The following is a 23,348-nucleotide window of genomic DNA, read 5'->3' as shown; positions in this document are numbered from 1 at the left end:
AGTCTCCTGAATGACCTGGAGTTCATCCAGGTCCAGCTCCAATTCCTTAACGGTCTGAAAGAAGCTGCACTTCTTGCAGGTGTGGTCACCAGGGACATTGGAGGTCTCTCTGCCTTCCCACATCCTGCAAGAGGAGCATTCCATTATCCTGCCTGGTATCCCCACTGCTTTACCCGTGCAATATGAACGAAAGGAACAAAAGTTAAATGAAAAATCTATCTACAGCCTCCACCTCTCCTCACTGAAGTCTCTGTCTGCCAAAGCCTGAACTCCCTACACTAACAGTGGCCCAACCCCACAATGGCCACTCCACTTAAACCTAACTTCGTTTTATTGGCCCTTGCCAAGAGCCTAATTATGCACAATCCAGCATCTCCATGGGAACTGTGGTGCACAGAATGTCTCAACTGACCCCACGTGCTTCTTCTGAACTTTCTCTCCCACTACACAATCCAGTAACTCCTCAGGAACTGTGGCGCACAGAACTGATGTCCATCAGACCAGTGTGGCTATTACCACAATGTGATTACTGGGACCTGGATGAACGCAGAACATCTGAGCTATTTCCTAATATATGCCAGGAGCTGGAATACTTTGGGACACCTGACGGCTGAATAAGTTCACAAGTATTTGCTTCCATTGATTTTGAACCTGAACTCCATACAGCTCTGCAACAGAGGCTAGAAAGACTCGTGAATGAAAATGTGCGACTCTCTAACTACTTGGTGAATTAAGAAGGGAACTATTCGACCATGTCCAGTTGATGCAGTATGTCAGCTCTCAGATGGAACTGTCTAAGTAATAGCACCCTGACACAGAGGTCCAGAAGAGTACAGTGCAACATCAGCCAGCCATTCACAAGCCTTGATGGAAGAGACCGAGCTCTAAGTGCTGAACCCACTGTGGGAGATAAGGTGCCCTCTTGGAGTATTCTGCTGCCAAACGAACTAAACTTGGCATTGTTTGACGTGAGTGGAAGAGACACTGGGATGATCGTAGAACCCAGCAGAGGCCACCCTGTATCTGAGACACCATCTACATTGCGGAAGAGGAGACAGACAATATATTTAATCAACCACCAGGTAACAATAGTATGTATTGAAGATAAACAAGAATGTAATTTCACATTTTACTGAAGTCCTACATGTGGCCCACAGCCAACCAATGGAGGAAAGGCAGAATGAATCAATTTACCTCAGTAACGGTGAGGTGGGGGGGAACGGTGTTCCAGTTGCCATGCAAATGATTTACCAGGAGGTGGGGAGGAAGATGCTGCCCGACCCGTTGACTTCCTTCAGCATTTCCTGCGTGTTGCTTTGGACTTGCAGCATCTGCAGATTTTCTCGTGTTTGTGATGTCTGTTTCTGAAGCAGTGCTTGGAGAGGAGTGTGAATCACATGAACACAATCCCCGACGAGCCCAGGAATCCGCGTGGACCAGAAGGGGATGATGTCAAGCCTGATGCAGGTAACAAGCCAACTTGTGGACCGCATAAACAAGCCAAACTGGAAGGATGCGTGGTCAGAGCCAGGAGGTCACAGAAACCCCACAAGTTCAAAAAACTGACAGGAGATCACACAAAGTACACACAAATGAACTCAGAGGCTGACACTCTGATTGGCTAAGCAGAGGAAGTACTTTTCAAAATGAAAGAGTAGATATTTGCGCCCATAACGCTAAGAGACATAAGGCAACATTTTCATGATTTGTATATATTGTATCTATCTTATGCTTGCTCAGCACACTCGGAATTGGCTCCACACTTTGCTTCACCATTGCCAGTGAAGAGTTAGGGTTCCTCTGGACACTGAGTAATTCAGTATGATAAAGACAAGTCAGAGGCTATGATCAATACATCACAGTCTCCAACCGAATACTTTAATCACCTTAAACACTTAGTTAAGAACATCTCTTAATCTTCTATATTCAAGGGAATAGAAATGTAATCTGTTACCTAATATCTCGCTCCGGTGAATCTCCTCTCCACTTCCTGACCAGTAACTTTTTACTCCAATCCATAGCTCTTTGCCTCCTATCTGTGTTCAGAAAACTTACCAAACAATACTGATATCCATAACATTGCCAGGAAATCAATTCCTGAGATTGTTGGTAAGTCACACCGTTAGACTAATCCTACCTTTCCCTTGCATCTTGACTCCACTCCAAACCAGTTGCAGCCAAAAAACTGCCACTCCTCCCATCCCTCTTATTTTGGTTAATAGTCTTTTACGCAGACTTGTCAAATACTTTTTTGGTTGTTCACATGAATAATCGTTTTTCTTCCACACAACATCAACCGTGTCCACTAGACATGACTTACCCTTTGGACATTCACATTGGTTCTCTCTGACAAGCTGAAACTTGACCAAATTCACATACTCTCCCTAACAACAGGTTCTGGAAACTTCTGGTGCTGCGAATGGATAGGACAGGAATCTTAGTTTCATGAACAGGTTTATTGGGATCTCAAAATCATTTACAGATTTTCACATGATTGCCTTAAAAGAATCAGGGCCAATGAAAAGTATCAAAAAATCTTTCAACAACTTGTCATTAACAACACTTCATGTTCAAGTCTTATGTTTCGTAAGAAAAACAAAATTACAAAAATTCTGTTTAATGCCAAAGCAGAGTAGGCTTGGGCAACGGCTGAGAACAGGCCAAGAAACAGAGAGAGAGAGGTCCAGGGAATGGGTGGAGAGAGAACGAGGCGACTAGGGAATGGGTGGGGAAAAAGTGCGAGAGGCCCAGGGAATGGGTGGTGCGAGATAGAGAGAGAGATGGCAAGTGAAAGAGAGAGAGAGAGAGAGAAGTGAAAGAGTGAGAGGGACAGAGAGAGAGAGATGGAAAGTGAATGAGAAAGTGAGAGAGGGAGATAGACAAATAGATATAAATATGGGGAGAAAGTGCCCAGGTGTTTGTGGATGGGGAGAAAAATAAGCTGAGAATGTTGGCAGTCACTTGATGGGTGTGAGGGAAGGGCATGCCATTCAACAGTGGATGAGGAGAGTGGGAATGGATAAAATAGACTCATAGACCCCAAGGCTAATGAAACCTGCAAGAGTCAGGCAAGGATGAGGGCAAAAGACTTCACTTTTGAAAAAATATTACAACTTAAAAAATACTTAAAATCCTCGCGCTGGATGATTTCTAAAGCAATTTCAAAATTGGATTTCACTAATTTAAGCAATTAAAAGATTACAGTAAAAGACTAGCGCTATGTTTCCAACAGGTCCTTAAATTACCACAGCAGGTTCTGGATGCCTTTTAGCCTTTAGACTGATAACGAGAAATAAAGCACAATTTACAAAGCAGGCCTGGGGTGAGGCCCAGACACACTGAAGGAGAATTTCACTGAAATATCTTATGTAACAACATGCATAATGTCTATAAGTTGTGTTAGCAAAATGCAGAAGAAAAAATAGGGACTCTAAGTCCTTGGGACATTGTTCCAGAAGATCTGCCATGCCTTGTAAAGAAAATGGTCGGCATTAGCTGGACAATATAGTACCACACGCGGAGGCTGTAAATAGCGCCAATTCTTCAGTCCCCTCATTGGGGGACAAGACTCCCGTTCAGTCCTCGGTGGCAAGACGAAGCTGAGTGATGCAAAGGACAGGTTTTGAAAAGGCTCTTACGCACACCCAAACTCCCCCTCTAACACCCCCCCATATTTAGCACCAATGCGGTTTTGCGAAACAGAGTTAAACACAAAAGTTCAAGAGGCGTGGTTTGTCCGCTGTCGGGAAACAAAAGCAGCGAGCCGGCTGCGTTTATGAACCGCCAAAGTATGTGTTATGGAGCCGTGTGCTTTGGTACTGCAGCGTAGCCGGTTTATTAATCCTATGTAACACATTTTATATATTTATATATTTATATATATTTGCACATTAGGTAAAAATTAAGAGTTAACCTTGTACAGTTTAACAGAGTCAAGTCACATGCATTGATTTTGAAGCCTGAAGCTGCAAGGAAAATAAAAAATATTATACAATAAAATATTTACTTACAAACATACAAACATTTGTTTTTGCTTTAAAAAGAAATAATAAAATGTCAGCACCATTTCCGAGGAAGGGTTCAATTCAAGACATTTATTTGATGAGATTTTCTTTCTTAAAAAAAAGGCTATGAATTTGAAGTAAGAGAAAAAAAACCTGCAGGAAGTACAGAGATTGTTCGGTCAGTATCAAGAAGGCAGAGGCGGTTGTTAAGAGGTGGGGGCAGTCACTGGGTCAGCTGCCCCCGAAGCACCAGCCCTGACTCTGCCTTTCCGAGGCTGACCGGCAAGGCGATCTGGTGCAAACTCCGCGCAAACTGCGGCTGCGAATCAACAGTTTTGGGTCCATCAAATTTTTCGCCGGGCTTGTTAGTGGTGGTAGGGGAGGGGACGATGGCCAAGAGGTTCATTGCGAGATGTAGACTTCCTTTTCCTTAGAAGCACCTTAGAGTTGGACAGTGGCTCCATGCCCTGCAGTCTCTGAGATCGCACATCTTAAAATCTGCACGTTGAGGTTACAGTGTTGTTCACTTTGCAGACTTCCATTCTTCCTCTGTATGTGTTTGTGTTTGTGTGTGTATGTGTGTTTAGACATTTTTCTTAATCAGTAAAGTTTTGATTTGGTTTCTTTTATCCCACAAAACAGACAGGTCCAATTTCAAAGCCGAATTTCTGGCCTGACTCTCCAAAGTCATTGAACATGATATCGATGAACGGGAGCTGCTCCACTTTGGGGGTGTTGATTTCTAATATCGTCTTCTGATAACCCTTCTTCTCCTGCAGAAGGCAAGGACAAGAAAAAAAGGGCAGGTTAGGAAGCGACGTGGGAGAGTTACAAACAAATCCTGACATTTGATTGAGCCAAAACCTGCCCCTTAAATAGAATTCAACGGTTCAATTTAATATCAGAGAATGTATACATTATACAACCTGAAATTCTTGCTCTTCACGGACATCCCCAAAACAGAAAAAAACCCAAAGAATGATGACAGAAAAATGTTAGAGCTCCAAATTCCCCCCCCCACTTGCTTCAGCAGAAGAATTAACTCCCCCACTCAACTAAGCAATTCTAACCATTCCTTCTGAGTGAGCTAGTCAGTGTGAGAAGTCGGTTTTGGAAGCAGTTGATGTTTCTCCCCCCGGGACTGTGCTGACACTCCAGGGTAAGAAATGGCAGATCCTCACAGCTTTAGTCTCAGGAGGCAATCACCTTCTCCTCTAGGGAGACACAAAGAGACCGCAGACGCTGGAACCTGGAGCACCACAAAGGGTGCTGGTGGGACCTAGTGGGTCAGGCAGCGTCTGTGGAGGGAAATGGACCGTTGATGAGTCGCTCTCGTACAGAGCCGCTTCAGCACACTCTGGCTTCAGTGATACTGCCCACCAGGGTCCACTCCAAGGACTCAACCTTGCTTTACCAGGAACACAGCCAGCAGTGGGAGCTTGGGTTAATGTGGGAAAGAGGACAACTCCTTGTTAATGAGAGGGTTAGTGTGGGGCTGGGGGGAGGGGGCGCTGGGTTAGAGAATATCCCGGACTAGAGTGTGTATAGAGGTGGAGAGGTTCCTGGTTAGAACGGATGCAGGGATGCAGAGAGTCCCTGACTAGAGTGGGTCCAAGATGGGATGGATACCAACTGTGTGGGCACAGAGATCGAGTGGGCAAGTGCTCTGACTGGGTAGAAGCTGAACGCAGGAATGGTGAGGTGGATTCAGTGATAGGTGGCTTGACGATGTCTGGCTAACGGAACAGGCCGGGTGCAGGGACCACAGTGGATTGTTTTGCATATCCGTGGTGCAAGGGTAGCTCTTACTGGTGCCAACTGAATGCTCCATAGCTTCATGTCCAGTCTATGCAAAAGATTAATCTGGAGCCAGTGTGTTCGCTGAGTTAGAAAAACCTTTTTGCCCGATTGTAGGTGGTTGGCAAGGAGGCACTTACTGCACATTTGTCCATGATGGCATTGATATAAGGGTTATTGTCATACGACATCTCCTCGTCGTTCGAGCCCAGGAAGCGAATGGCCTTGTCATAGCTGTCTGTGGTCGAGTCGTACCAGGCCACCGTCTGGTGGCAGTTGTAGGTGAGGTTCTGATGGGCGGAGGCGCTCAGCAGCCGCAGGAAGGTCATCTGCACCACTCCGATGGGATTGCCTTCTGCGTCTGCATAGGAAAGCTGATTGCGGGAAAGAGAGAACGAGACAACTGGGCTGGGAGATGGCACCAAACCACACACTGTGCCTTCCACACACACAGTCGGACGAGAATGAAGTGACCCTCTGGGAACCCCTGGCTGGAAAGGGGCCACAGTCGGCCATCTGCTAGGTAGTTAAGGAAGGCAAACCTGCCCTTTGCCATGTCCTGACAGAGTGAATGATTTGCTTCTGGCTAACAAAACCCCTTCCTTTGTGCTCACATCAAAATGGGGAGGGAGTTTATTTATTTATTGAGATACAGTGTGGAATAGGCCCTTCCAGCCCTCTGGGCCATGTTGCCTAGCAATCCCTGATTTACCCTAGCCTTATCACGGGACAATTTACAATGACCAATCAACCTACCAACTTTGGACTGTGGGAGCACCCGGAGGAAACCCACTTCGTTATGGGGAGAACGTGCAAACTCCTTACAGGCAGCGGTGGGAATTGAACCCGGGTCACTGGTAATAGTGCCATAAATAATTTAATAGTTTTGGGACCCTTATAAATAATAGTTTAAGTATGGGATATCACAAAAGGCTTAATAAATCTGCCCTTAACCTGTCTTGTTTCATAGCTTTTTCTTACCTTGTGTACTTAATATTTCAGTAATACTTGAGTAATACTGTAAATATGTTGTTTGATTAAGCATTCTTTGTTGTTTACATAATGCATTATAGGTTATATGCATATGTGGTATGTGCGTGCCATGCTGAAAGCAAAACGAATTTAGGCTCGTATTTCAGGCTCCTTTGTTCTCTTTTCAATTAATTTTATGTTTTGGAGCTACAAAGCATAACGTAAGCTTCCCATGCCTGTCCTTTCAAAGAGCAATCCTCTTTGTCCTGCTTCGTTGCTCTGTCCCCAAACCCCATGTACTTATCTAGCTATCTTTTTAAACATTATGAAACTTGCTTCCACCACTGTTTCAAAGAATGCATTCTGATTGCTTTGTAAAACAAATTTACAGCTATTTTGATCTTTAGCTAATGTCTTTAAACCACTGCCCTCTGGTTATTATTAGCTGCATTGGATTTTAGTGGCTGTTAAAACCACTGGTCTTCAACGATGTGGCTTTTCTTAATCTCTTTAGATATAATATCTTGGCTATTGTTGTCTCAGTGTGACCTTCCACAAGAACGTGAATGCCATGCATCAATCCTGCTGTCTTCACCCTTCCCCAAATCCCATCCCCTCTCCCCCATCTAATACTCATCCTGGTTCCACTTAGACATAGAAGCAGAATCAGGCCATTCAGCCCATCAAGTCTGCTCTGCCATTCCATCATGGCCGACTTATTATTCCTCTGAACCCCATTCTCCTGCCTTCTCTCCATAACCTTTGATGCCCTGACTAATCAAGAACCTATCAACCTCTGATTTAAATATACCCAATGACTTGGTCTCCACAACTGTCTGTGACAATGAATTCCACAGATTCACCACCCTCTGGCTAAAGAAATTCCTCTCCATCTCTGTTATAAAGGGATGTCCTTTATTCCGAGCCTGTGCCCTCTGGCCCTAGACTCAGCCACTATAGGAAACATCCTCTTTGCTCTATCTAGGCCTATCATTATTCGATAGATTTCAATGTGAGCCCCCACCCCCCGTTCTTCTGAACTCCAACGAGTACAGGCCCCGGGCCATCAAAAACTATGCATATATCACCCCTTTCATTCCTGGATCATCCTTGTGAATCTCCTCTGGACCCTCTCTAATGCCAGCACATTCTTCTTTAGATAAGGGGCCCAAAACTGCTCAAAATACTCCAAATGCGGCCTGACCACAGCTTCCCTCTGATGTCCAAGCTCACCTGCCTTGCCCTCACCCCTCCCTTCAGCACACTTTCTGTACTCAGCATTCCCCCCTGTAAGCACCCCCAGAAACCCGTTGTGATCCACTCCCCCCCCCCCACACACACAGCCTGTCTGTAGGTGGGATTCCACACTGGGTCATGGGTCCAGTTGAAAAGTCGAGGCACAGAGTCCTTCATGCCGTCAGACTGTGAGTGTCAGGAAAAAAGCCAAGTTTAAACAAAACTCGTTTACCAACCACTAATCCAGGATCCTTGGCTGTTTCCAGATTCCTTCCAGCTCTCGTGAGACTGAACATGGGGAAGAAAACGCATGCGGGAAGAGTGGGAAGGGGAATGGATGCTAGTGCGGCAAGCGTGAGAGGATGCGGCAGGCATCTGGACCAGAACCCGTTACACTACCCCGCTTTTGTCTTTGCTTAGAGCAGAAGTTACCCTGGAGGCCCGTGTTTGAAGGGACCGAAATAACTGGGCTCCCAATGACCTTGATCCTTGACCCATGTCATTGGCAGGAATAGGGAGGATAAACCGGGCTCAACTTTCTATTCCATCAGTAAGGACCATCAGGGAGAAGGTACAGGAGCCTGAACGTGCACACTCAATGTTTCAGGAAGAACTTCTTCCCCTGCCGTCGGATTTCTGATTGGTCCTCGAGCCCATGTACACAACCTCACTATTTCCCTTTTGCATTATTTATTTTATTTCTTGCACTGTCACTACAAACGCCGATGCTAATAAACCTGATTCTGGAAGTTGCTGCACATTTCAACTTTTAGCTGTCATAACTTTTAAGAGCTGATTTTGCTTTTTAACCTGCTGTATCTCTTGACTAACTGCTACTTTGGGAGTTGATCTCACAGGAATCACTCAGCTTGGGAACAGTTCCACCTGAATGGGTTGCTGTGTGTGGTCTCATGACCCTCCTCCCCACTTCCTGCCCCTCATCCCCTCTACAATCGTTCCACTCCTCTCTTCCTCATGCCTTTACATTTAGCAAACACATCTACATTCCTCATCTCTGTGGTAGCAACTTCCACGTTCTCATCACTCACTGGCTGAAGAATTTCCTGTGTATGTGAAGAGATCTTATGTATGAGTCAAAATGACTGGTTTCGTCTTATACATATCAGGAAACATCTTCACCTCCACTCCATCAAGCTTTTTGGCCATTTTAAAAGCCCTGGTCTAGGACCTTCTTACACCTCTCACCAATATTTCATTGTACTTTCTGGTTGGATGGTGCCCCCTGTTACCCCTGTGGCAATGCTGGGCCTTCGAGGGGCCTCTCCAAGTAACTCCAATCCTGACCACACAGCTTCCCTTTTCCAATTATTTTCAAATCCTTTGAAAAGTTACTTCCAAATCCACATACATTGGCTGTCAGATAACACATCCTCCAGGTGTTTACAGCCAGCTGAGCTAAAAGTTTTCATTTGTCACAGGTTCCTCTACCTTTAACTTTTGCCCCCTGGTTTGTGGCCAGAGTTTCTCTTTAATGCACCAAAGCTCCATTTGGTTGTGTTAAATCTTCACAGCCTGCTCTGTTCGGAGGGCATTATCCCCTCTTCTCTGGTGTCTCCATATACATGAAGCTATATAACTAAATCTCCACCGCAGGTATTCAAGATCTCGGCAGCCTCTCAAAAACGGAGTTCCTCGAACTGAACTAAAGGTGTCACTGGGCATCAGTCAGAGATATTGAATCTAATCAAAACAGCTTGGTTGTGATGTTTGAGGCCAGCCAGTCAGAACAAGGGCCTCTGTATGCTTCAGAGTCCCTTTGTAATCACGACTGTTGACACCAAGTGGGAAAACAACTTCAGTTCTCGGTGAAACAGGTCCTTTGCTAACTCAAAGGGGAACTACGTGGAGTTCTTGCTCCACCTCACAACTCGAAGGAGGTTCTAGTGCGCTCTCTCAAGGAGTGGGAGTGGCCCTGGAGGTCTTCCACACCTGCCCCACCACCCCTGGCCAATGTACTGACAGCTGTCCATAGCCCGCAATACAACTGGCAAAGCAGCAGAATTGTGGCTGTCGTTTCTAAGGCTCACTGCCAAAGCTCAGAGGCAAGTGGGGGTAGTGGGCAAAGAGAAATCTGCAGCAAGGTAAACATTCCTTCATAGCACAGTAAGATGAGGGATGAGAGAGGAAGAGGCTGGGGGAAGTGCAGAGGATGATCAGGGCTGCTGACAAGGAGCTGCTCAGACTGTGTGTGAAATGGTGATCAAACTTCATCCCCTTTCAGGACCATTGACAAACAGACAATGTACAAAGGCATTGGAAAGGATTAAGCTTTCAGCTCCATCACACTTGTTAGGGTAGAGGTTTTCAAAACACAGACCCTCATTATGGGTCAGGTCATACATCAACTGACCCTTGCTAGTACATAGCTCCAACATATACTGACCCTCACTGGGGGACGGGTCCCACACACACTGACCCTCACTGGGGGATGGGTCCCACACACACTGACCCTCACAGGGGGACGGGTCCCACACACACTGACCCTCACTGGGGGACGGGTCCCACACACACACTGACCCTCACTGGGGGACGGGTCCCACACACACACTGACCCTCACAGGGGGACGGGTCCCACACACACACCGACCCTCACTGGGAGACGGGTCCCACACACACACTGACCCTCACTGGGGGACGGGTCCCACACACACCGACCCTCAATGGGGGACGGGTCCCACACACACTGACCCTCACTGGGAGACGGGTCCCACACACACCGACCCTCAGTGGGAGACGGGTCCCACACACACACCGACCCTCAGTGGGAGACGGGTCCCACACACACTGACCCTCACTGGGAGACGGGTCCCACACACACACTGACCCTCACTGGGGGACATGTCCCACACACACTGACCCTCACTGGGGGATGGGTCCCACACACACACTGACCCTCACTGGGGGACGGGACCCACACACACTGACCCTCACTGGAGGACGGGTCCCACACACACTGACCCTCACTGGGGGACGGGTCCCACACACACCGACCCTCAGTGGGAGACGGGTCCCACACACACACCGACCCTCAGTGGGAGACGGGTCCCACACACACTGACCCTCACTGGGAGACGGGTCCCACACACACACTGACCCTCACTGGGGGACATGTCCCACACACACTGACCCTCACTGGGGGATGGGTCCCACACACACACTGACCCTCACTGGGGGACGGGACCCACACACACTGACCCTCACTGGAGGACGGGTCCCACACACACTGACCCTCACTGGGGGACGGGTCCCACACACACCGACCCTCACTGGAATACAGACAGCAACTGGGTTTTGTTTGTGCACCGTTTGGGTAGAAGTGACCAACCTGTGCTTGTCTGAGTAACTCTGTAAGAGTGACTGAGGTGTGTAAAGCCAGCGTGACAGTGCCGAACAGTCGGATAGGAAAGATCCATTCTGAGCCAGCCAGGAGAAGGGGGAACACAGTGCAGTCTAACCACTTACCAGGGCACCTCGCTTGTACTGACTATACCATGCACCCGGCTGCTCTTTCGGCCAGCGAGCCATTTTGCTCTGTAAAATATGAGACTGGTTACAGAGTAGAAAGGAAGTAATGCCCGCTTACCAGTTTACCACGCTTGAATTCACTGAACCAGGAGCCTGGTATTTCCTTGGGCCAAGAAGTGACTCTTGCCTGATGTGAGATGAGATGGCAAAGGAAGAAAAGGAAAATACGTTAATGTGAGAGCTAACAGCCTGAGAAATGTTGAACTCGCCAGAGATCTTAAACAACGGCACAGCTTGGGCACCGACCCTTTTGTTTCTACCCAAAGTACAGACCTCACAGCTGCTGCCTGTCATGAGGGAACTTGACCACTGAGGAATGGGGCCTCTCGGCACTGACCCCTACCAGGAACAGGTTGTAGGGGCATCCACTGTCACAGGGTTTTGTGACCCCAGCGGTCGCTGGGAAGAAAGGCAGGCAGACCTGGACACAAGGATTAGGTCGGGCAGCAGGCACGGATACTGAGACCGGCTGAGGACTTTGAGCAGCCCCTGTTTTCGTATCAGATTTATGGAGCCCGCAGTTCTTTCAATGACTCCCCGTGGAGTCTGGGGTTCCTGTACTACATCAGCTACAGGCCCCAAACTGATTCCATAAGGGAGGGAGAGTCTTTGTAGAGCGACACGATGGGAACAGGCCCTTTAGCCCGTCAAGTACGTGTGAATTATCTACTACTATTTTGATCAATCTCGTTTTGTTTTCTCTCAGTCCCATCAGCTCGCTCCACATTGTACCACTCACCTCCACCCCAGGGGCAATTTACAGCAGCCAACTAAAATGCACATCTTTGGGATGTGGGAGAATCCCATCCAGTGACAGGCAGAAACTGCACACACACCCATCAGATGGCGTCAAGCCATGATGGCTCGTCAGCTGAGCCCTCCTGAGCCGATACCCACTCAGCACTTCCAGTCGGGACGTGTGGGGAGTGATCACGATTCTCACTGTCCTGCTCAATTGCCCCACCATTGCCCCAACTGGGGGTGCCTGACCGAGACAGGCCTGTCAGCACCATGCACCAGTCGATGTTGGGGTGCAGAAGGGGGAAGGATCTGGGGTGAGCAGTCGACGGCTCTGCCCAAACTGACTGCCTGCTCCTCTTCTGGGGTTACACCCATGGAGATGGTACATGTGGTCTCGAATGACTCAATGGGGATTTCTGGGAAATGGTGGGCCATCAGGGGCTCAAATGCATTGAAAATAATAATAATTGTATTTTAATTTGACACTAAATAGTTACGGTGCCCTGATTACTGTATAGTGATTGGTTAATGATCAAACTTTTGTTAAAAGAAAGGGGGAAAGATTTGGTCCATTCATGGTACAGTACTGTGGGTGGAGCTGTCAGTTAAAGCCTATTTCACCCCAAATGAACGTTTACAGTTCTCCCCAGTGTCAGTCCACCAGATGCTCAATCATCCATGAATGCTGGCTCAAAGGGTTCTCACTGATGGAGTGTTAAACATCTTGACACCTTCTCTCGTTCCTCTTCCCTCAACAACACTTGGTGACCTTCCCCGTGTAGGTTTGACCTCTCTCTGCCTTGGAGGAGGTTCAGAACTCTTTGGACACAAGCCCTTCCCCCAATTCGTCCTCATTTACAAGGGAAAGAATGGGGGCTCTTGTGTGAGGCTCATGATAAAGGTTACTGGATTTAAATGGGCTTGTGGGGCTACACTCAGTCACATTCAGGTCCAGGCAACACAGAACTTCGTGCATAGCCAGACTCCACAGTCTGATGTGTGGATGAGCACGTATTCTTTTCAATTTATCTGAGCGATGAATATAGCCTCAGAAGCCAGATGAACCCCAAAACAGAAAATTCTGGAAAACAGGCGGCAGCCATGGTACCATGAAGTGGGAATGTACTCTTTGTCTGCAGGTGCCATTCCAAGGCTGTGGGGTGGGGGGAAGTGGGGTATCCCTTCATTACATATAAACTGGGGTTGCTTTTACACCACATTGTTCCTGACTGTAGCTGTCCTTTTTCAACAGCGCGACGTACCATTCTGTCTGTGATTACTGCCTGGTGACTGTGGCTGTGACTCTGATCAAAGATGTTGTTTGGTTTTCTGTCCGTGGGCTTTGTTCTTTGATTATAAATGTTACTGTGTCTGTAGGTAGTGTGCGGTGTCCAGTGACAATAGATGTTTTTGAATGTCATGGTTGCTATGTAACTATGGGAGTTATTTTATTCCGTAAATGTCAATCAGTGAATGTAGCCATTGTCAAATTTCTCAAAGGTTATGCTCTGTAGTTGCATGACTGCAGGTATTAATCTATCGATCTGTAGGTGTAGAATAATCTACACAAGAGCAAAACCCTTAGTCACAGAAATAACACCAAACAGAAAGAAGAGATTCTGCAGACGCTGGAAATCTTGAGCAACACACACAAAGTCTAGAGGCGCTCAGCAGGTCAATCAGCGTCTACAGAGGGAAATAAACAGTTGATGAGTTCCCCCAGCATTTCAAGTGTGCTACCCACTGTGAATGGAGAATGGACAAAATCACAGGAGAGCAACTACAGGCCCAAAGTAATATTCAAAAAAAGCTCAGCTACAGTCAAAACGTAATAACTGCAGCAACAGGACATTTATAATGACATTGAGAGGATGACCTACAGTGACAGAATATAGCAAAACTGAGGATCGGCCTTTTAGAACAGAGGTAAGGAGGATATTTTTTTAGCCAGAGCATCCTGAATCTGTGGACTGCGGAGGAGGCCAATTCTGTGGGCATACTTAAAGCAGAAGTTGATCGTTTCCTGATCAGTCAGGGCACCAAAGGATATGGCAAGAAGGCAGGTATATGGGGTTGAGTGGGAACTGGGATCAGCCATGATGGAATGGTGCAGCACGCTCAATGGGCCTAATTCTGCTCCTATGTCTTATAGCCCTTTGTATGTTGGCAACAGAAATATACCCATCCCTTTCAATGTGATGGTTTCAGTGTAAATGTTGTCCTATAATTGTGAGTCATCGACTGTTTATTCATTTTCATTGATGTTGCCTGACCTGCTGAGTTCCTCCAGCATTTTGTGTCTGTTGCTTTGATTATGGATATTGAACATGAAGCTGTTCTGTGCTATTTTTCTGGTGATATATTCCCTTTCTGTGATATTAAGTGTTCTGTGCCTGGAGTATTCCTGCGTGTCAGTGGTGTTGTTCTGTGAATGAGGATATTGTTTTGAGATTAACAGTGTTACTAAACAGACCTGCATGGGGAGCTTTCCCGAGGCTTTTATTGAAAGGCAGATGATCGATGGACCTTCTTGTCCATACTGTGTTCCCTGGAGAAATTCTTAACTCAGAAAATTTCCTGAGCTCAATATTTGAATGGACCATCCAAAAGTAAAAATTGCTTTATAGATTATATAATCACCAAGAAGCTGCCTGAAATTTTTTTCCACTGACTCGAACAGGATTGAAAATTTGGGCAGTCCTGATACACATGAAAGAACAGGCCCAGTAGTGACATGTTCAAGTAGCCAATCAAAATCTATCCTATGTATCACTTGGTTTTAATTCTGTTAATGGTGCATCAATATGGATTAAATGCATCTCAGTCACAGTCATGTCCTTTGTAAGTCGGCAAGAGATTTAACAAAGACTTACTCCTTCTGATTTCTTGTCCGGGAAGATGCAAGTTTCACCTCCGGATGTGAAATTACAGAAGACCTTGAATGAGTCCCTGGAGCAGCCTTGGTTTGGATCAATCCAATATTCACCTGCCAGGAAAACAAAGATGGTATACGCAGGCTGGTAAAAACACACCACTCTGGAACCAGTGCAATGATAAAGGGGAGTATCCTCAGCAACGGTTGGCCTCTTTTTCTTTGTTGCCATTTAATGCTCTTTGAACTCACTCGACTAATGTTCTGCTGAACCCCAGTATGTAAAATGTGTTGAAGTTCACATTTTTAATGACAAGTCGAACCATACTGTCTAACAGACTATTAAACCTGCTCCAAAAATCCAGTGACCTTTTGAGCCCCATTGTGATCAGTGCATTGTTGACTCCCTCCCTATGCCTACTGACTGCTTGACATCAGCCTTTTCTTAGGCCCTTCACCATTCTTCCCAGCGCAAGCTGCCCATTGCTGACAACACTCTGGTTAGAGCTCCCTGAGGGCTCCGAGGCCACAATGCCTACTCCGTTAGTCACTGCCCTATGTACTCGGGCACTTCCTGGTGTCCTTCTCAACATCTTTTCTAATTTTCCTACCAAATGACCCCTCAGTTCCCTTGATTTTCCCCTCTTAGGACTAGGTGATATGAACTCCGATGTTGCTGTCACCCGATCATACATTCTGTCACATCTTCTCATGTCCCTACCACTGTGATCCTTCATCAAGCTTTCCATAGCAAGCAGAATGCCAGCATAACCATACCCTTGCCTTCCCTTGGTGGCGACAGTGAGTAATCCTTCCCAAGGTCACTCCTCCTGTTCTGACTCACTTATTCAGACGTGAACCTGTGATACAACCATACTTTCCACCCTCCCTGCTGATGTCTAATCTGCTCTCACACATGGCAATCCAATGGTTGGGTTAGGCAGCCATTCTTGCACCCGTAAATCCATTAGCTCTGTTTAACAGTGGATGGGTGCAGAGGTCACCAACAGCTGTACTTTATGAGCTGGACATATAACTTGTTGGTGGCATCTAGGGATGGACCATCATTCCCATGGGAACTGATACAATCCAAAGTCAATTATATGATACAATGTATCATCAGGACACTGAATATGGAATTGCTCATTCCACTCCTCAAGTCCTTTTAGCCTTAACAATGGCTCAAGGTTCATATCTATCTCAACTCCATCCACCCATAACATTCGTACATGAAAATATGAATCATGCTCAGTTAAAGTTTCCATTTGATGTTGGGCTCCAATAGATTTTTGAGGAGGAGGGCTCTATATTCCCATGACTCTTTTAAAAACTGCCTCCTACCATCACCCCTGAAATACCTGGCTCAAACCGTAAAATCAAGGACTCCTTTTTCTTGGGGAACGAGTTGTCACTACTGACCCTGACCCTGTTGTACTTTTTAAACACCTCAAATAGGTCCCCTCGAAAACTTTGGATATACAGGTATTAGGGAGTCGCCATCAAGGCAAACTATTGTCATTGCAGATTGCTTCCAACTTAAAGTGGATGCCTTGGTTTCCCACACTCGTGCCTACCATCGGGGAAGTCAGGGTGGCAGAGGTATAAATCCTTGCAGGTCCGTGCAGGATTGGTCTGAGTGCCCATGGGGTGTTTCATCTGTTCTATCTCCAGTTTCAGCGAATTCAGGGAGCCAAAGATCTCTTCCATGCCGTCAGCGTAATCCAGGTAATTCTCCGGACTCCCCTCTTCTAGGATCTGGCTTGCGTCAATGGAACGCCTGGCTCTCTTCGAAGAATGGAACGGGAGGGACTGAATGACTTCGCCGACGGGACCCTTCAGGTGAAACACAATTGTTTATGTTTAGCAAACAGAATGGGAGTTGGTCTGGAAATACTTTGTGAGTGAGTCACGAGCCACATTTGGTAACTGAGGAACATTTGCAGAAGTTGTTCATTATTGCAGATGTAGAGACACAGATGAGAAGTTGAGGTTCACATCAGAGGAAGCACCAAAGACCGTTATAACTGACCCACAGTGTAAAGAGGGAGTGACCCTCATTGTAAAGTGGCAGGGGAGTGACCCAGGTTGTACAGAAAGGGCAAGATGGTCTATACTGTAGGAAAGGGACAAACAGTGACTGTACAGAGGGAGGGGAATAAACCTCACTGTACAGAGGTATAGGGTGACCTGTATCTTGTAGAGGAAGAGGTTCACCTCCCTACGTGGGAGTCACTGGGACACATATTAAAGATTAAAGGTTGGCTTTATTTTGTCACATGTACATAGGAACATCGAAAATAACAGTGAAATGCATTGCTTTGCTTCGGTGACTGGGCGGCCCACACGTGTCGCTAAGCTTCCAGCGCGAACACAGCACTCCCACAACTTACTAACCCATATGTTTTTGGAATATTGGAAGAAACCAGAGCGCCTGGAGGAAATCCATGTTGTCATGGGGAGAATGTTAAAACTCTTTAGAGACAGCGGCAGGAACTGAACCCCGATCTTACAGCTGGGGCTGTAAAGTGTTATTCAAACCACTATGCGACCGTGTCACAGAAAATACAGGAAAGCTCCAACTCACAGTGTGCAGAGGAGCTTTACACAGTACAGGTCCTCACACTGTACTGTCATTCCACAGAGAGGGAGAGAGATAGTTAACTCACTGGGTACAGAGATAGTGTGCACTGAGAAGGCACTACAAATCAGTTTAGAGAACAAGCCCAGGCACACAGGAGGGCAGTGACACTCAGAGGGGTCTCTACATCTCAGTCTGTTGAGGGGATGATGTGAAACAATGCAGACGGACCACTGTAACTGCCTGACCCAGGGGCTCAGAACGTTAGACTGTAGAAGGCAGGACTGTAACTTCTAATGCGCTGGAGGACACTGTAATTTATGGAGCTGGGCAGTCGCACTCATCATGGTCACTGTGACTCTCTGCACTGAGGGGCCTCTGTAACCTTCAATGTGCCGCGGGGCTGCTCTAGCCCACAACATGTAGAGAGGGGCCCTAACCCACTGCAGTAACCTATCCTCATGGACTGTGTGTCTGTCAAGGCCCATCCTGAGCAAATGGGTAAGGGAAGGCACTGCCATCCAGGCACACACGAGGCAAACATCAATTGCTGCTGGAAGATCAACTAGATGGAAGACCCACTTCACCTTGTCCAGAATTTATTGCCTTCCCAGTGTAAGAAGACGTCCTCCAGGGACTGCTGTGCTCGTACAGCATGTAGAAAAGAACCTTCTTAATTCACATTATGTGCAACAGAAATTTTAAACTGAATGTATAGGTGGTATAAATTATTAATTTGATATGAACAGAGCTCTCTAATCCACATTGAACAACAAGGGCATGATCCCAAGCAACACGCAACACGCAACACACACACACACACACACACACACACACACACACACACACACACACACACACACACACACACACACACACACACACACACACACACACACACACACACACACACACCCCCCCCCCCCCCCCCCCCCCCCCCCCCCGGAGAGCCTTAGCAGCTAGGCAGCATCTATGGAGGGGAATAAAGAGTGAATGTTTTGGGCTGAGACCCTTCATCAGGACTGGAAAGCAAGGGGCAGAAGCCAGAACAGGAAGGTAGAGGGAGGGAAGGAGTACAAGCTGGCAGGGGTGGGGGAAGGTGGGTGGAGGGGGGGTGAAATAAGAAGCTAGGTAAAGGGCTGGAAAAGAAGGAATCTAATAGTAGTGGACTATGGAAGAAAAGGAAAGAGAAAGGGAACCAGGCGGAGGTGAGGACGAGAGAAGGACTAAGCAGAATGAGGAATGGGTAAAGAGAAAAGGGAGAGGGAGGAAGAGTTACAGGAAGCTGGAGATATCGACGCTGGTGCCATCAGGTTGGAGGTTACCCAGATGGAACAAGAGGAGTTGCTCCTCCAACCTGAGTTTGGCCCCATCGTAGCAGAAGAGGACGCCTTGGGCAGACACATCAGCATGGCAATGGGAAGTTGATTTGAAATCGGCGGCCACTGGGAGATCCTGTCTTTTGCAGTGGACAGAGCAATTCACTCAACAAAGGTATCAGGATTTTATAAATTCCTGAGAATAAATTGCCTACTTACAGGAGGACCGGGAGGTCCTGGTGTTCCTGTTTCACCTTTGGGACCAGTGAGACCCTGTAGGGAATGAAATAGGACCCATTATTTCCATTTATGGTGGCAGCTAATTTTGAGCTGAACGGTATTTCAGAGCGAGGGAGAAAATACAGGTGTAGAATTAAGCAAGACGTCTCGCAAACAGCCAGCTCCCGTGCACTCTATCTGTGGTCGTAGGTTTGCTCAATTCCAGAACTTCATGACACACTGTATAAAATCCTTATTCGAGTCGAGTTCAATGTCAAATACACAGGTACTGTCGATGTATGCACAGGCCAAGAAAAAACTTATTTGCAGCAGCTTCACAGGCACGTAGCATCAGATAAGCAGCATTCACAAGAAAAGCATAAAAGTAAATTATACACTATTTTGCCACCCCTTCCCCTTGCACACTCTACAGTTTATATCTTTGTCTGTAATCTGTCCTCGTAATTGAGCCCTTGGGCTGTTCTAACGCTCCGATGAATCCGCATGGTGGCTTCACTCCTGTTGGGTACTGGTAGCCGCGACTCTTGTCTGCACCACACTTCAGAGAGAATGTCTCTGCAATGAAGTGGTTTTGGAGAATGAGCGTGAAAAAGACAGATTAAGGCAGTGAACGTTTTCCTTCCTGCCTTCCCACTGAGCCTAGAATCTCCTGCACAATCTTCTACCTCCGGAACATTCCAACTTCCACTGGAAGCAGTTTTTATCTGTGAGCACAGATGCCAGTGATTTGAATGTATGTGCTGGGTGGAGATTAGACGTTAGATCAGGGCAGGAATGTGGAAGGGTTAATGAATACAGGGGGAGCGGACTGCTGCTCAGGTGGAGATTCCGGGCCCAGTCCCACGATTACCCAGCGAGCAGGATGAGGGCTGATGTTTTCATCTGCAGCAAATATCCCCCGTGAACTCTCTCCCAAGTTCCATCTATCTCAGTCTGTCTGTATTATAACTCACCATGACCCAATGTGGTGACAGACTGCTCTACAGTCCACTCCTGATTTAAGGAAGTCTAATCTGTCTCCCTCCCATTGGACATGTAGTCCACATGGAGAGGCATTGGCATTATTATCGTGCAAAGATTCAGTACTCAGAAGAAACTCCATTTTGCGCTATTTAAGCTTACAAACATTTTTTAGGAAGTGACAGTGTGGAATTTGGTACCACCAACAAGTTACCCTTTAGCTCCTTAACTGAAAAATATGATAGCACAATGTCCCATGCTATGATTCTCCATTCCTTGCCCTCCCTTACAGGGCTCATTCAGCAGGACTGCTCCTTCAGTGAGCCAGTACAACTATGAAGGGCCGAATGCCTTCTTTGATTTTCTTTTTACAGGTTTCAAGATCCCATCAGTGAGTTAGCAGCATCCAGAATGCCCCAAGTGAAAAGATTCTTGAAACTAGTTCCATAAATCATTTTAAACGAGGGTGGGATTTCAGACAAAAATTGGGCAGGTCTCTGGTGAGCCCCAATCAGTAGACCAAGGCCTTCTGTGATTACATGAAGTTGAGGGGGAGGATTGTTTGGAAGAGATATGAGCACGGACTTCTTGCAATTGACAGGGAATGAGGATACCACTAAAACTGCTAGCGATGATACAAAGACATCTTTGGCCAACTCTATGAGGATAAACTGTTATTCTCTTCTCCCTCGTACACTTGTCCAGCTTCCTCAAGTGCACCTTTCAAATGTGTGTCAAGCACTTCTTGTGGGAGCAAGGTCCCCTTTCTCAACACACTTTTGGCGACAAAGTTTTCTCTGAGTTTAAGCTGATTTCTGGTTAACAAGCAACAGAGGAATAGTGAACCAACTCATCAACTCTACAAATACTGACTAGAACTGTACTTACAGTTGAACCTTTGGACCCTTTAGGACCAGGAGGACCCTGTTAAAAGAAAGCAAGCCTCAGTTTTCATTGGTCAATGGCTTTCTAACAGAGTGTAACATCAGGAACTAAATTCAACAAATTGTGACTCAGGGGGAAACAGACTATTAGATAATTTCACACAACCCATCAGCTGTAGTGGAAATTTGCTTCCATTGGACATATTGTAGTAAAGGGTGGGGCATTTCCTTTGTTAATAATTCAACCAGGTTGTATTTTTGATAGAAAAAATACAACAATTACAATACAACAATACAAAATACAACAATACAATTGGGTTTATTTCCTTCATATGATAGGCTACTGTGTACTAGTCATTGGGTGACGTTCTTCAATGAAGCTTTGATGCAACTGGACATTTGTCCCTCATTAACTTCACTGTGCAAGACATTAAGTGCAGCTCACTCTCCCTCTTGTGTTGCAGGAACACTGTGTAAAGACTCGTGAGAAGCTGAGTTCAATGTGCCAACTAAGAATTTAATTCCCTGAATCACCCAGCACCTAGGACATGCCCTCTTCTCTTTGCCACCATCAGCAAGGAGGTACAAGAGCCTGAAGACACACATTGAATGATTCAGGAACAGCTTTGAGCCCTCTGCCATCAGTTATCTGAATGGATGAACCCATGAACACTACCACACTATGTTTTACATTTATATATACACACACACTGTAATTTTTTCTCTGTTATTATGTATTGAAATGTACAGCTACCACAAAGACAACAAATTTCATGACACATGCTGGTGATATGAAAAATCTGATTCTGATCTGAAACAAACCAACAGCTGTTCTTGTGGAAGTAAATGGCCTGTTGCTCTCCTTCACAATCTTCACCTGAACAAGAAGAGCAGAAATTGCCAACTAAATCTCAGAAATTATCTTATCCCTGCTACAAGCTTTGTTTCCCAGTCCCGATTCCATCCAGCTCCTCGGCAGCTGCCTGAGGCGGAACACAACTGCGTAATACTGTGATGTACTTGACTCTAAGGTGAAATTTAAAGACACATCAAAGACCCTTCACCAAGACTGCGATCTTCACCTCTGTTACACTGGCCAACTCTTCCCTTGTTCTGTCCTTTCTGTCCCTCAAACCCTCGTCCGCACTTTGCTACTTCTACATTTGACTTTTTTCCAGTGCACTTGGGTCAGCCACACCATATTCTAGATCCTCTCTAAACCAGAATGCATCCAAAACTCCCGACCTACTGAGTACCAAGTCTTGTTCTCTCATGCCTTTTGTTCCTGCTGTCTTTGAGCTCTCAGCAAGCAAAATCTCGCTTTTTAAATTAATTTCTGTTATTCCAAATCCTTTAGTGGCCTTGTTATCCTGCCCCACCTCTCTCTCTTCCCCTTTCTCCCTTCTTTTTGTGTCCCTCTTTCTCTCTCTCTTCCTCCCTCTCTCTGTAACCTCCCGTGATTCTTCACAGTTTTGGTCCCTCCCCATCCCTGATTTCAATCACTTCCTTTGGTGGTCATGGTTGGGTTGTGCAAGCCTCTGGAGAATCTCATCAGTTGCAAGTTGAGTCTCTACTTCCTGTAGGTCGTCACTACAGAGAGTGCCAAGAATGGGTTACAACTCGCCTCCACATCCTAATGGGAAGGCTGTGGTGAAACAGACACTGATGCTCCGAAGCTGACACCTCTTGGACTTGAGTTGCTGTAGCGCGCTAGTGGACACTGGTAAAGAGTTCAATTTGACACTCTTATCAGGAACCAGGGCATAGTTCATTAAAGATGCACACCAAAAAGCTTGTAAGATGGCTCCTAATGTTAACTTTCCAGATAATATCTCCCCCAACACACTTATTTTTATTTTTAAAACAGCTAACATTTCCAAGCCTGCAGTAAAGCTTGGTATTGAGGGAAATTAATCATTCAGCTGGTGAGCAGAGATATGTTACATTCAGCAAATACTTTTATCAACATTCTGAGTAATTCGCTGGAGTCCTGTTAGATTCCTTTGATACTTACGGTTAATCCAGGGGGGCCTGGAGGACCGATAGGCCCAGACTGTCCTTGGACACCCTGAAAGAGATTTATAAACATGATTTGTAAATTACCACAGGGTAGAATAAACCAGTGGTGATGACATTCCTTGAACGATCTAGAGGACTGGACTAACAGTCCACAGAATCAAGTCCAATGCCCCTGTGGGG

General features: G+C 46.4%; 1 protein-coding gene and 1 non-coding gene across 3 annotated transcripts in view; one reads left to right on the top strand and one right to left on the bottom strand.

Moving 5' to 3' along the window:
- Nucleotides 1-2,441: 2,441 nt before the first annotated feature.
- The window catches only part of col5a1 (procollagen, type V, alpha 1), a 298,663-nt gene continuing 277,756 nt past the window's right edge, over nt 2,442-23,348 (bottom strand). The window contains exons 60-67 of one of the 2 annotated variants that reach the window (XM_073052280.1): nt 23,164-23,217; nt 21,154-21,189; nt 19,285-19,338; nt 16,743-17,001; nt 15,170-15,282; nt 11,493-11,561; nt 5,942-6,175; nt 2,442-4,777 (exon numbers count right to left, since the gene is read on the bottom strand). In XM_073052280.1, the coding sequence (XP_072908381.1) occupies nt 4,631-4,777; nt 5,942-6,175; nt 11,493-11,561; nt 15,170-15,282; nt 16,743-17,001; nt 19,285-19,338; nt 21,154-21,189; nt 23,164-23,217 (966 nt within the window). In that variant the 3' untranslated portion in view covers nt 2,442-4,630. Of the gene's footprint in view, nt 4,778-5,941; nt 6,176-11,492; nt 11,562-11,613; nt 11,683-15,169; nt 15,283-16,742; nt 17,002-19,284; nt 19,339-21,153; nt 21,190-23,163; nt 23,218-23,348 lie in introns of both variants that reach the window. The other variant, XM_073052279.1, reaches the window with a different exon arrangement.
- Nucleotides 19,858-19,949, top strand: LOC140731318 (small nucleolar RNA U83B). Its single transcript, XR_012099793.1, has one exon. It is a non-coding gene; the product is annotated as a small nucleolar RNA U83B (small nucleolar RNA).

The sequence above is a fragment of the Hemitrygon akajei genome, chromosome 7 (assembly GCF_048418815.1).
Source record: "Hemitrygon akajei chromosome 7, sHemAka1.3, whole genome shotgun sequence".
Classification (NCBI taxonomy): domain Eukaryota; kingdom Metazoa; phylum Chordata; class Chondrichthyes; order Myliobatiformes; family Dasyatidae; genus Hemitrygon; species Hemitrygon akajei.
Note: the sequence above shows the minus strand (reverse complement) of the source record. Positions and strands in the feature narration are given on the sequence as shown.